At 41.2% G+C, this 13,484-nt stretch overlaps 1 protein-coding gene across 1 annotated transcript; it reads right to left on the bottom strand.

The window, feature by feature from the left end:
• Positions 1-1,292: 1,292 nt before the first annotated feature.
• On the bottom strand, positions 1,293-6,868 carry STOX1 (storkhead box 1). Its single transcript, XM_075506608.1, has 3 exons — positions 6,700-6,868; positions 2,436-4,758; positions 1,293-1,332 (listed from the first exon to the last, which is right to left on the bottom strand). The coding sequence occupies exons 1-3, from the start codon at positions 6,830-6,832 to the stop codon at positions 1,293-1,295; spliced, it is 2,496 nt and encodes an 831-aa protein (XP_075362723.1). The 5' UTR covers positions 6,833-6,868.
• Positions 6,869-13,484: the final 6,616 nt, after the last annotated feature.

Here is a 13,484-nt window from a genome sequence, read left to right as displayed (position 1 = left end):
AGTTGCGCCTCATCTACCAGAGCTTGCGTTAAGCTCTACCCCCGTCGCGCGTGTAAGCCCCTGGGAGGAGTTTTTTTAAGGAACCGGAAGAGCTGCTGGCAGGCAGTGCCAGCGTGAGGCGCTGAGGGCAGAGGCCTTCTGGAGAAGCCTGAGGGGGAAATTCCGGTACGGGCGTGACGGAAGCGGGCCGCGGACTGAGGCGGACGGGAGAGAGCGCTGCAGGGCTCTGCTCAGCCCCAGCCAGCACAAAGCGGTTGCTTCTACTTCTTCGCAGCCAGAGACACCTTCCCTAAAAGAAATCTCCCGTAGCTTTAAAAATTAGTAACTACAACGTCTGTCTCCATAACTACTGGAGACAAGTTTTCAGTAGTGAAAGTAGTCAATAACAGTATGACTAAGTGCCTTTGTAAGATTTAAAAGGACCACAAGTCTTTGGTGATTAGCAGCATGAAACCAGCACAGTCTGCTTTTAGCTACAGGACGAAATCAGGATTAAGTCAAAATTAGTCTTCTGAACTAAAAGCTGTAAAGTGATCCTGACGGCTGCCAGGATGTTGATTCCTTAAGAGAAGGAAAGGGGTGGTCAGGAGCAGAGGGGGAGCGTGCCAGCCGGCAGCAGGGTTTCTCTCGGAGCAATGCCACTGACCTTACCTGTTGTCTCCTGCACCAGCACATTTTCATTCACAAAGACTAAATCCTGCTTGCCAGGTATAAACCCACCAAGTAGATTCAGGAGGACAGCTGAGATTTCGTCAGGACACAGTAAGAGAACCTCGGGATTCAAGGAGTTTTTGCAGTAACAAGGTGCATGCCAATCTAGTTCATTTGCTTTGTTTTCTGACAGGAGATGGAGCATGCTGTTATTTCTGTGGCACAAGTAGGAAACACTTTCAAAAATTACAGTGTAAAACAGTCCTGTCCAACTGATACAGTTCCTATTAGAGCAACACATACCCTTTCCAGGTTAACAGTATGATCTGAATGAAGTATATCAGTTCTCATTTTTATTATCACAGGGACACAAAAACTAATTAAGGATGAGAGCAACAGAAATACACATTAGCTCTCCAAATACTACGGTCAAAAGTTTTAACTAACAGCTTTGATTTAGAGACAGCCTCACAGATGTGACTGATCACATTTACAGTATGGTTATGTTGTTACAAAGGGAAAGTTTACAAAGCTCATTAAAAAAATAATCAAATATTCATGACCGGAGTTAGCTGAAGCAAGGAATTTTGTTGCGATTGTGCTTCCACTTTGTCTTCCTCTGTGCATTAGCATTTATGCTTTCAGAATTTGGCAGGAAGCTTCATCTTCTTTTCAGTCCATCTAAAATAACAGAATTATTAGATGTCAGACTTCACATTCTAAAAATAAATGGACTTGGCTTAGCTTCTGGTACCACAGATGGCATCAATACAAACAATCAAAATGACCCTTTGAAATACATTTTGCTAAAGAGCGTCCAACAGGTTTCAAGTGTTCATGTCCAAGTAATACACTAGAAGTGTGCTTGAAAGAGTGCACAGCCAAAAGCTGCTTAAGGGAAAAAAAAAAGATCAGCAGAATTTCCTTGAAAACTGTGCTATGTGATTTGTTCCTTCATATACTAGCTTCTCAAGGTGACAGTACGTATCTAATGTTTAATTACACTTGAAATACCAGTCGTTTAAGATCTTAAGAATATATGATGCTATTAAAAAAATGGATATGGTTTTTCCCTCACAGCATTTTAACTTGTGTTCTTGCCAATTTATTTAACAGTTTTGTAGGTCTTCTCCACACACAACTGTGTAAAAAATTGTTTCATACCAATTTGTTTTCCATTAAGAGATTTTTCAAGTATAGTTACAAGGAAAATGTACCCTTTGAAAGGAAGCAGAAGCTTCTCGCTCAAGTGACATACATGTTCTGTCTATTGTATCCAAGTCAGATGGTATTTTGTACTTTAAATTTTGATGGAACACCTCTATAAAGCACTTTTTATTCTTTGTCTACAACTGGGGAAACTATGACAACATCTGTAATGTCAAATGGCAAGATCAATGCAAGCTGAACCTGCCTGCTAACAGGAGTTTATCAATCACCATGTTTAACACTGAGTTTATCAATCACCATGTTTCTTAACATTTCTGCACTTGGCCATCGCCATCTGCAAGGCAGAGCTCATACTATTTTCTTGCCCCATGAAAACAAATGCAAAATATAAACAGCAGCATTTGTATAGCTGATTTAGGGGGAATGTTAATGTAAAAAGATATGGTAGAACTATACAGTTTGAGTATTTCTGGAACATAACACTGAAGTTTTTAAAGATAATAAGAATTTTGTTGTTGGGGAGGGGCATTTATGATTTACAGCAACATTTCTGCCTAAATCTGATTGTTAATTTGAAGATAAAACATCTAACATATTTACATGTGTTTTCTTACCTTGGGGAGTCAATTCCACTGTCTCCTGTAATGCTGTGGTTTTCTGTCCCTTCCGAGTGTCTCAGTCCTGATATCACAGTACATGTATTTTTAAAAAACAGATCTTTTTTTCCCAGAGGGCTTCTCGTTTCTTTGGTCTCTGAGCCCAAAGCACAGCATGCCAATACTTCGCCCATCTCATAGGTGAAGTTCTGCAAAGTGTCAGCATCTGAGTCAGCCTCATTAGCGTGGCAGAAATCTGCTACAGCTGAAGCCTTTGCACATTCAGTAAGGCCAGTTTCTTCTTCCTTTCTGTGACCTGTCAGAAGAACCTGACTGCACAACCAACTTCCTTCTGTGAAATCTGGTTTTGGATGCTCTTTTGAGCCATCTATTGATTCTGCAAAACGAGCACTTTCCTTATATCCATGCTCTCCAGAATCACATTTATTTACAGTTGTGTTGTACTGGATGGGATAAGTATCAACCTTACAGTTTTTTAGGGACATAGCTGTCCCCAGCTTTTGCACAGCTTTACTCTGGTCTCTTGTATCTGAAAAAGCATGGCCAGGAGGCAGGTGACATGGTTCATTGCCTTCAAAATTGTCATCCAGATGTAACGAGTTACAGATGTCACCATCATGTGCTTTTTGGTACAGAAGATGGCAGTTATCAGTAAATCCTTCACTTTCCAGCTTCATTGATCCGGGATGGTTGGCACAGTCATATTTAAATATAAGTTCACTGTTCTCATCAGTCTTTTGTCTGTATTTCACACCAATTTTTTTTACCAGGTTGACATTGGCTGTATAATTTGAAAGGCAAATATTTTGAAATTCATTTGCTGTTTGATCTAATAACTCACATACAGTGTCAGCTCTGCACCTGCAATACTCATCTTTCAGATTTAATGAAAATCTTGCATCTTCTTTGCACACAACATTATCTTCAGTGTAGGATTGAGGGGATTTTTTAATATCCCCAGGATTTTTTTTGACTGTTCTTCTGTAGATGTTTTCTTCAGCAACATTATTCTCCAGAAAGTATTTACTTTTATTATATATTTGCAAAGTACTGCCTTGCGGATAACTAAAGTTTTCACTTAAACTATCTGTCTTTAGTTGGAGGGAAGACCTGTTAGTGTGGAGTAGTTTGTTTTGCTTAGCTTTGTCAGTCTGCGTTTCAGTAGCCAGCTGTTCAGTTTCATAGTCAAAGGTTTTTGAGGAGTCCAAGGACCGTGGCCTTTGTAAAGCCCTTTCTTGCTTTTGAGTCCTGGACTTCAGCTGACTGTTAATAGTACTGTTGTACCCTTTTGCATAAAAGTTGCGTCTCCATGACAGACCCTGAAAAGGGTTCTTAATTTGTTTCTTATATATGACATGGGATTCCACTGCTACATCAGAGGGCTGTTGGTTTCTGATAGACAGTGAAGGGTTCTCTTCCAGTTTCTCATTTTGGGATGTTAGCTCACGTATGTGAGATTTCCCATTTCTTCTGCTAATCTGCTTCTCTTTATTTGATTTGGTTTTCCTAGTGTGTTTTGCTGTTTTACTTTGTGTCTTTTGAATACAATCCTTTGAAAGATGGTTCTGTCTGACTATTGACACTTCAGCCGAGGTACCCTTACTGATATATTTTTTCTGCTCCTCAAACTTCTGCATTAATATTGTGTGTTTAATCAAATTATCGACTGTAAGAGTAGGGTTAATACGCTTAATGATTTCATGTTCAATATCACGTGGAATATTATCTAAGTCATCTTCATCCCTGACTGGCCATTCCCTGGGAGGAAACTGGGCTGAAAAAGTGGAATACTCCTTCTTACGTTTTTCTTTTTTAGAAGCACTTCTCCAGAAAAGGCCAAGGCCAAACCTTTTGCTTTTCAGTTTCTCTTTCACAGATGTCAGGGATTTGATGGTGTCCCAGGAATGGTTTTCAGCAGATGTGGAGATCCCTTGAGTTTGAATTGAAGGCTTCAATTCACTGCAGCCTTTCTTACCTCCTCCATTAGGTTCATGGTTCATTAGCTGCCGATATCTTTGTTCACAGAGTATATTCTGGTCTGGGAAACAATGGCAGGATCTGTAACAGGATACCATAGGAATGTTTTCTTTCACTAGGTCTGCACAGCGCTCAATGTTTACCAGGTAAGTGATGGAAGGTGATGAACAGCAACAACTATCCTCCAACGGGACCCTTCTGTTGTCTTCTGTGGCATCATTTGTGATAAAGTATGTGTCGGGAGTCACAATGAAGTATCCTTCTCCTGTATGATAGATTTTCCTTTCTTTAATTAGAGTGCCAAGGATATTATATAAGATACTGTGGGAGGGAACTGCAATGCCTACAACAAAGATACAGATATTTCAAATCAGAAATAAGTTTTCAAATAAAATGGGATCTGGCCAAAAAATAACTTGCAACAGATCTGGAAGCCACTGAACGTGAAATACCGATGTATTTAGTTCACAGGATTCCAGAAGAAGTTTGAAACTGACCTGGCAACTGAAGTTTGGGTAGGGCATACTCAATTTCAACATGAAAGTGTCCAGTATCACTGGACAAAAGGCAGGATTTTTTCTTTTAATAATCACCACTCTGCTGAGCTTCCAGAGCCAGCAATTGTTGTTGCACCCAGCTGTCCCGACCCACGGCCCTGGGCTCCCTGCAGAACAGGGACAGCCCCACTCTGCAGCCGTGTCTACATGCAGGGCAGCAAGGGCTGCCCCAAATCTTGGGGCCAGCACAGGCTGCAGCCCTGAGTCAGAGAGCGCCCTTCTGGGCCAGCCAGGTGAGGACAGCACAGAAACATCATTCAGCTGAGGGCTCTGGTAGGGGCAATCCTGCTGGTGTCTTACAGATCAGAAAAACCCTTTTTAACTCTGCCAAGGCCATTCCTCACTGATGAGGCAAGGTCACCCCTGAGGAAGAAGGTAAAGGCCAGCTGTATTTCTGGTTGTCACTGCAGCACTGCTGTGATGGAGCTTAGGATGTTCTCCTTCAAATAAGCAAGGATGTTCTCTTTGTGTCTGTCAGGATATGATATTCATGAGAGAGACCTTCTGCCAGGTACAAACCAAACAATGTGTTGTTCAAAGCATTTCCCTCTTGGCAGGTTATTTAACAGTGGCTTTTGTCCCTCTCTCTGAAGCTTCTGGTATAATTTTGTCAGATGACAATTGGTTACCTCACTGAGACTGGTCTCAGCTACTGGTTTTCCCTCAGATGTCACAGTCCCAGAGTCATTAGACTAGTGACATCTGATCTACTGCCCTAGGCTTCTGCTGATCTCCTGCCCACAGTAATGAAACCTTCCAGCAAGGTGAAAACATCGCAAGAAATACACTCTCTCCCTACAAACTTTGAGAGTGCAACTTCTGGCTGACCTAAAAATGCTACTTTGTGGTTGCCTCAGTGCACATACGGACTACAGCATGTTCCTGGCAGGGTTCTGGGCCAGTTTATGGGGTTGCACTAAAATTTTTCCCACTAGTGAAGATGCCTACCAGATCAACCTGTAACATTTGCAGAGCTATAAGGTTAAGAAGACTCAAAAGAGGAAGCTCAGTATCAAAGCAACGTCCTGTAGAGGGCCATAATGAGCCTTTACAAAGTCTCACATGTGCACACACACACTTCAATATTGCAGATCTAAGGGAAATTGAACATTTTTCAGATTGAAAAGAAAACGCAGCATTTAAGGGAATTGGCTGCTACCCCAACAGAAGAGAAAGATTAAAGCTCATTTACTGTAAGTAATTTGATTTCAGGAAGGAAGGGGCTGGAATTTGACCAACAGACCTGAACTTGAGGACGATTGTATTTTGTGATAGCAAACACCAGATGTAGACTCCTACGCAGTCCCTTTGCCATCAAAGTCAGCTATGTTCCTGTGTCTTAAAGGAGGACTCAAAGTCTTCGTGGTCTGACAGTCTATTTTATGCTGTTCCATGTGTGGCACCTATATACCTCATCTATGCTCTCCCACCCTCTAGAAAGGGCATACTCTCAACATGCTACTGCACTCAGTTCCCTCTTATTCTCAAAGAAGATTTATTAAAATCTGTAAAAAGAATTACATTCAAAACAATGTTAGTGATGCTCACAGATTGATGAGTATAGTATGCACATTCATGTGTTCTACCAGTTGCCTGTTAATTTATATTCTTTCATATTGCCAGCTTCGCTTGTAAACATTCAGTGATCACTTGCCCAATATCAGAATCTCAAGCTTGATGATACAGTCACTTTTAAAAGGAGGGAGAAACAAACACAAACACATTACCTGGGTAATTTTTCACTAACTGCTCCATTAAAGTTTCCTGCGTGACCGTCACATGATCTGCATTCATGTCTGATACGGTACGGCATATTCCTTCTGCCAGAGGAATGGAGTGTGACTGCGAGAGAGGATTCATGAGAACAGGGGTCACATCACCTGAAGTCCAGAAGGAAGAGAAAAAAAAAATTGTTTGAATGGAATAGTGTTTTATTTTTTCTATTAGCTGTGACAGATTTTCACCGAAAATTTCTTGTGTTGCCTCAGAATGAGCACCTTATCCTCAGCTAATTTTCTTCGGCAAATTACTCGGAAATATTTCTCAGAGATGGGAAATTACTCTAGCGCTTTTCAAGTGCCTTTGTAATGAAGGAAAGAGAAGGTTACCTTAAGCAGGTTAGTTTGTCTGGTATTAAATTCCAGCTTAAACTATCATTTAGCTTAATAACCAGGGAACAGAGAGAGAATTATATCTGATGACTGCTGACTTTTTAGATGACTGTTTACATATGAAACCATGCAGAACCTCTGTTTCTGAGTAGCTAATGAAAAAGGTCAACATCCAATAATCTAAGTACAAAATCTTTTCACCGAGTCACAATGCAGGGAAAAAAAGACCAGCAACGGTCTTTGTCTCTTGTCTAGCACACAAATTTGAATAGAAATGGTAAAAATTCAATTTTTAGACCAGGCTCTAGAACTAGAGATTATCTGCTAGACTGGGCAGAGGGCAAAAACTCTTGTTTCGGCTGCATGCATTTTTTAGGCTACATCACCATCTCTCCTGGTGAGAGGCAGTAACGTTGTCCCTGTTCTGCATGACAAAAGCAGAAGCTCGGAGGGGCTGATAGTGTGGCCCAGCTCCCCCAGTAACTCTGTAGCCCCAGCCCAGGGGGCTAAAAAGGGTCTTAGTCCTTCGCCTCAAGACCCTTGTCTATAAAACACAAAAATAAACAATGCCCTCTCCCCTTCGCAAGGTGGTAAGGCCAGTAAGACCAAGCCCAGCAAGTACTTCTGACATGGTGCCAGTGAATGATGTAGGAAAACCTGAAATAAGTATTTTCCCTGAAAGCTGGTGACAAAGCACGAAGCAGGGACTCACCTGAGGTCTGTGCATACAGTGAGACAATGACCGCATACACCTTCCCAGACAAAAAAAAAAAGCTTTCTTCTTTCTTTTAAATAGACCGATGGTCTGTTCCCACTACCTGGTAGTGTTCTGTGCTTCCCTGTTCTGTGTTGCACAGAAAGCCCTTGGGTATCCTCAGCTGCCAGAGCAGGCAGAAGGCAGCAGGGCCTCCTGGTTACTTCACAAGGCAAAAACTAGTGTTAAATGCTAACAGTAATTTTTCTGCAAGTAAGAAGTGACATTTTAGATTAAGTGATACTCATGTTTAACTAAACTGCAATTGGATAGTCTGTTGGATGACTCTGTAACCCGATATTTATCCTTTAGGCAGAAAACTACAACACAAACATTTCTCTGAATAAATGAATTAAGCAACAGCACTTTGAAGAGCTTAAATTGCTCTTGACCTTTGTTTTACAACTGCTGCTATGTTCAACAAAAAGCACTCAGAAAAAAGTCCTGGCATACAGTTTCCTCAGTGATGTTGCTAGGATACTCCTTGCAGGTGCAGAAACCATTGCAAGCTTTCTTTTTGTATGGGAAAAGACCATCAGCATTCAGTAATAACTCTTGTGGATAGTTTGCTGTCTCAAGTCTCTGCTGTAGGCACACCATGCTGCTGCCAGTTTTACCATTTGTTCCTGCAGAGCACCAAACTGCGAAGGAGTAAAACACCAACATTTATTCATTATCTTTATTATTATTATTATCTTGCTATCATTGTCTGCATCTGTCTCACAGCCTCAAATCCCATGTCTCCATTCTGGGAAGGCTCTTTCAGAATAATATTTAAAACAAAGCATTAAGCAAAAGCCAGCTTGATACTGAAGGAAAAAAAACCCACTAAAATCGTGTTCAAACGCAAGTCTATTTAAAATTATTGTTGCAGATCAATAGTGCCAGAGTACACACATGCTAATAACATCAATATTAGATATCATTCCCTCCTGACTTTGAAATAAAATCTGAAATAGTGAAAGCAAGAATTAGATCATTGGCAACATTAATAAGCAATGTGTGAGAAGGCCAGGCAGCACCCTACAAGTGTCTATCAATTTCTTATTAAAAACGTTGTTGATTTATTTTCCATAGCTAAATAACTGTTGCAGTTGCACTTCAGATGTTCTCCCAAGTTGGATGGAAATACATAAAAGCTGCATCCCTTAGATTTGCACAGAGAGCAGCCTTGACGGTCTGTGCAAGCTACGTCTCATAGGCCTGATGCAAAATCACCAAAATGCCATGCTCATTAAAGCTCTTCAGGATCTGTCCCTTTACAGCTCAAAAAAGACTGCAGAATCCCCTGCCCCCTTCCCTACTCTACATAAATCATCTGATGAGAATCATCTTCCTGGTTTCTTCATAGTTTTTACAAAGGACTTGCTTATGCCTATGTGTAAGGTTCCTGTCAGCAGTCAAGGAACTCAGGCTGATCCTCTTGATCATTTAAATACAGCACAGTTCCCGTTTCATGCTCCACAGCTCTTACAGAATCATGTTTACCTATGCCAATCTAGGCAGCTTGCCAGTACTCCTGTATTATCCTTCAGTTTGGTTTACCTGTGTATTCAAACTCTGCTCATTACCTGGACACCTGAAACCCAAGAATGCCCTTTTGGAGCACGTATCGGTCACAATGTGGGGAAGTCATCTGTAATACAAGCATTGGATAACAAAACTCAGCACACAGAAAAGCCTCTGGGTATTCTTGACTAGCACAAAGTGATTTTTTGTTCCATCTCTGTAATGTGAGCTTTACCATTTTTCATTGAGTTGTTTAACAATTGCAGAATTTTTGCATCTTCTGGCTCTAAGAAAAATTACATACATGACAAGTTTTATCGGGGTAAAAACCAGGCTAGTTCTGGGGAAGTGAACAGAGAGGCATTTTATTACAATAGCGCTCAATTTACTTCTTAAAATTTCAGGTAAACAATTTATATAACAATGAAGGGTTAACAGCAAATTCATTCCAGAAAAAAAAAAAAAAACAAATTCAAATCAAGAATAAACTCCCTTATATGATTCCACTTACATCTGTTGAGACAGAGAAGACACAGCATGTGGAAACAGAAGATTGACTTTTCTGTTTTATAGCTGGAAGGATCTATCTTGGAATTGCTTTGTATGCTCTATTAAGTTGAACATACAAAAGGTCCCACAGATCCTGTGCCTGTTTGCATGAGAGCCCTGGTATGTTTGATGCACTTCACTTTTTGCAGAAATGCACCAAGAAAGCCATAAGCAAGTACAGTTCTGCTAGAACTGCAAGGCTTCTGCTTTTCTATAGACACATCACATCGTGGACACATTTTATAGCAAAAATTACATTTTATAATTAAAGACAGAGATTTTTGAGGAACAGAAAGTTAATAAGAACATCATAGGAAGTTGGGAACTGTAGCAGAACACTTTTTGAACATTAACGGATATTTTACAAGATGTTTCCTTATTAAAGAATAAAAAATCTATATAGATTATAAAGACAGAGTTAAGGTCAGTAAAACATTTTCAGTTTTAAGTATATAACAGGGAAACTCTATTTTGGCATAATTATTGTGTACTAGATCCTGTTTTCAGAAACATCTTTTGCTGAAGCAAAGAGTAAATAGTTCCATTGCATTAAAACTGTCATACCTTGTAACATATTTAATCTGTTACTGAAACGAACAAAAGCTCTCAGGAACAGCAGACTATCTTTCTGTTGTTTGATTATTTTGTACAACTCTCAAAGAGAGAAACAAAATGGTTAAATGTCAGTTAAGGTCATTGACACCTCATCAGTTGATGCTAAAGAAGCTGCTACAAACACATCAGGATTTCCATACCTACTGATTCCTGCAAGAACAGACACTCCCAAATCAGGACAATTGGCAAACGATGTCCTCCATTTGGACTCAATTGTTGATTTTTAGAGGATGATGCCATGCAACTTGAAAAAAAAACCACAAAAACAACCACTTTTTCTGCCTTCCTGACGACACCCAGAAGTCTAGTCCCAACTGTAAGTGTTAGGAGCTTTTAAAAATATGACCTATAAATGCTTTCTGAGGTTCCTAGCGAAGAGCCATGAAATCCTTATTCTGATCTTAGGAATAATGGCAACCCATAGCCATGTTTTATTTCATCAGCAATAAAAAAACCCCACAGGCAGATATGGTGAAAACAAAGCAGGATTCAAGAAGAAAGGCAAGAGCTCTCTCCTGCAATCTTGGTTCAAAGCCCCCAGATAGGAACAGGTTACACAGCAGACACCAACATGTTCAGTGTGGTACAGTTTTCCTTAAGCCAAGCACATGGGAAAGTTTTTGCCATTGAAACGTGTATCTCTGATCTTCAGAGAGATCAACCCCTTCAACACTTACCGAGGCCACTAACATGTCCAGTTAAATGCTCCAAGAACATCTTGAGAGCAGGTTTGAAGCTCCAAAGGTACTGACCGAACACATGAGCAAGCATGCAGCTTCAAATAGACTGTTTAAAAGAAAACAGCACTTCTGCTTGCTTGAAGACTAGCAGGCAAAGTGTCCAGTGGAGATCTGAGTTTCACTGGCAAGAGCTGGCAAAATAGCCAACAAGCAAAACCATATAAACACATCTGTCTTTGGGGCACTCCTGCTGTTCACTGCATAACTGGCAGAGAAATTGATCTGTGAGCAACTCAAGATAATTATTTTTCTTATACTTCAGCATGCCAATAGCTTTTAAGTCAGTTCACGTGTAACTAGATGTAACCGAAGTGATTAGTTTGTTCTTCTGTAATTAAGCAACATAGCGATAGGAGCGGGGTAGACAATACTTTAGTGTTGTGTTTGTACATCTATGGCTATGGATATGCTACTATCCCCAAAGACAATAGGACGAGGAGTAGTACGGACATGCTGCTATGCTCCCAGTACAGCCCCAGCCCATCTTGACAATGAGTCGAGGGGCAGTTAGAATAATTGGTTTGTGTTAGAATAGGAGTAAAGGTGCCAAATCATTGTTAGGGACCATGCGCTATGAAGAAGGGAAGCAAGTTACATAAGCAAGATGATATTGCGCATGCCCATAAGAAGGGGTCAGCTAAAGGACACACCTGTACGACCACCAAGGACCACCAGAGACCCCCACGGAAGCCCCTCAGAGTTCAAGGATGCATGCGTAATGACCATGCAAATATGATAATTAGTTCTGGGAAATAGACTGAGTATGCATGATCATTCTGGGATGCATATGTATGTAATCGGACAATATAAGCTTTGGTTGATGTAACCTGCGGTATGCACGCTAGGTGGAATGATCCCCCGTGCATCCGACGCCATAATAAAGAATGCCTCCTTCTTAATGCTACGTTGGTGTTAAGGAGTTTGATTCCCGATTTCGGTGACACACATATGGCACTGAACATAACCAGCACAGCTGATAACAAGGAAGATCATCTTTAACCATTTCAGCATTCAGTGTCAGGCTTGATGGTAAAAGACAGATTGATTCAAAAGCTTCATTGCAGAGAGATAAAAATAATACAAAATGAAACAGTCCCTGGTAAGTTGCAAAACTGTCAATGACTAGCCCATGGAGCCAAACAACAGAACAGGAATAAACAAGTCACTGGCAGTGTCTCTGGCTCCTTTAATGGTCTGCAGGTGCTGCCATCCACCGCTACAGGAATTTGACACAAGCACATCTTTTCCACTTGGCCTGGTCCAAAGAAGTCCCTTTGCAACCCTGGCATTTCTCCACTAAAACAGTTCTGCCTTTTCCTTGCTTCCAGCCCTGTCCTCTCTTCTGCAATAAATCTCAGACCATCCAAATAGTTCTTTAATGTCAAAACCTTAGTTCTAAGCAGAAGGCGTTACTGGGTGTTGGTTAGATACTTACCTATACAGTGAAAGACTTACTATAAAAACATCATCAGGCAGTTGTGCATTCCTGTGCCTGTTCAGCTAAAGGTCAACTCCAACTGCTGCGATATTCCCAGGGCTGACTCCTTTGCCTGGAAATGTGCTGTCACACAAAAGGCAGTCACAAAAAGTATGCAATATAAAGCTACAGTCATGGGAGTAAGACACATGTCTCCCCTCCCCGGAATGGACCAAAATTCACTTCTTTAGACACTCCCTGGCTTCAGCTCACATTTACTCCAGGCGAGGAAAGTCACACACTAGTCTTTCAGAGGAACAGCACCCACAGAGCTATTCAAAAGAGAACATAGCCCCCTGCAGAGGGTTTCCAGCAAACCATGATTCAGGGGACACATGACAGCTATTATATCCAACTCCCTCCCAGACAACACTTGGCCAAATCCCACCCTCCGCAGAAGCAGCTGTCAGAGAGCTTGGTGCAGTTGTAGCTTCCCTCAGACCCAGGCCGCTGGCTTGCAGTGAGGACAGGAGCCACCATCACACACTGAGGTGGAACGAAGCAGGCCTCAGATCCTGTTTCAGGACGTATCCCACTGCAGGGAGTTTTCTTCATTCATCTGAGAACAAAGCTTTGATGGTATATGGGCAACTTCACACCTGCCTGAGCAGCTCGTGATGTTGATGGATGTGCACAGCTACAGCCACTTTTACTTCCACTCTCCCTAAATGGATATCCAACTTTAAAGATGTTCCCTATGCTAGAAAAGAAGTTTCTGCACCCTTTCATTGGGCTGGAATTGATAGCCCACAGGAAA

This window comes from Mycteria americana, chromosome 6 (assembly GCF_035582795.1).
Source record: "Mycteria americana isolate JAX WOST 10 ecotype Jacksonville Zoo and Gardens chromosome 6, USCA_MyAme_1.0, whole genome shotgun sequence".
Taxonomy (NCBI): domain Eukaryota; kingdom Metazoa; phylum Chordata; class Aves; order Ciconiiformes; family Ciconiidae; genus Mycteria; species Mycteria americana.
Note: the sequence above shows the minus strand (reverse complement) of the source record. Positions and strands in the feature narration are given on the sequence as shown.

Bases quoted from the DNA above. Each gene is read 5' to 3' on its own strand.
- STOX1 (XM_075506608.1), bottom strand. From the start codon at position 6,832: ATGAATCCTCTCTCGCAGTCACACTCCATTCCTCTGGCAGAAGGAATA. The intron at 4,759-6,699 runs GTAATGTGTTTG...TCTTTGTTGTAG, and splicing joins GTTAGTGAAAAATTACCCAG to GCATTGCAGTTCCCTCCCAC. The intron at 1,333-2,435 runs GTAAGAAAACAC...CTGTTATTTTAG, and splicing joins AGTGGAATTGACTCCCCAAG to ATGGACTGAAAAGAAGATGA.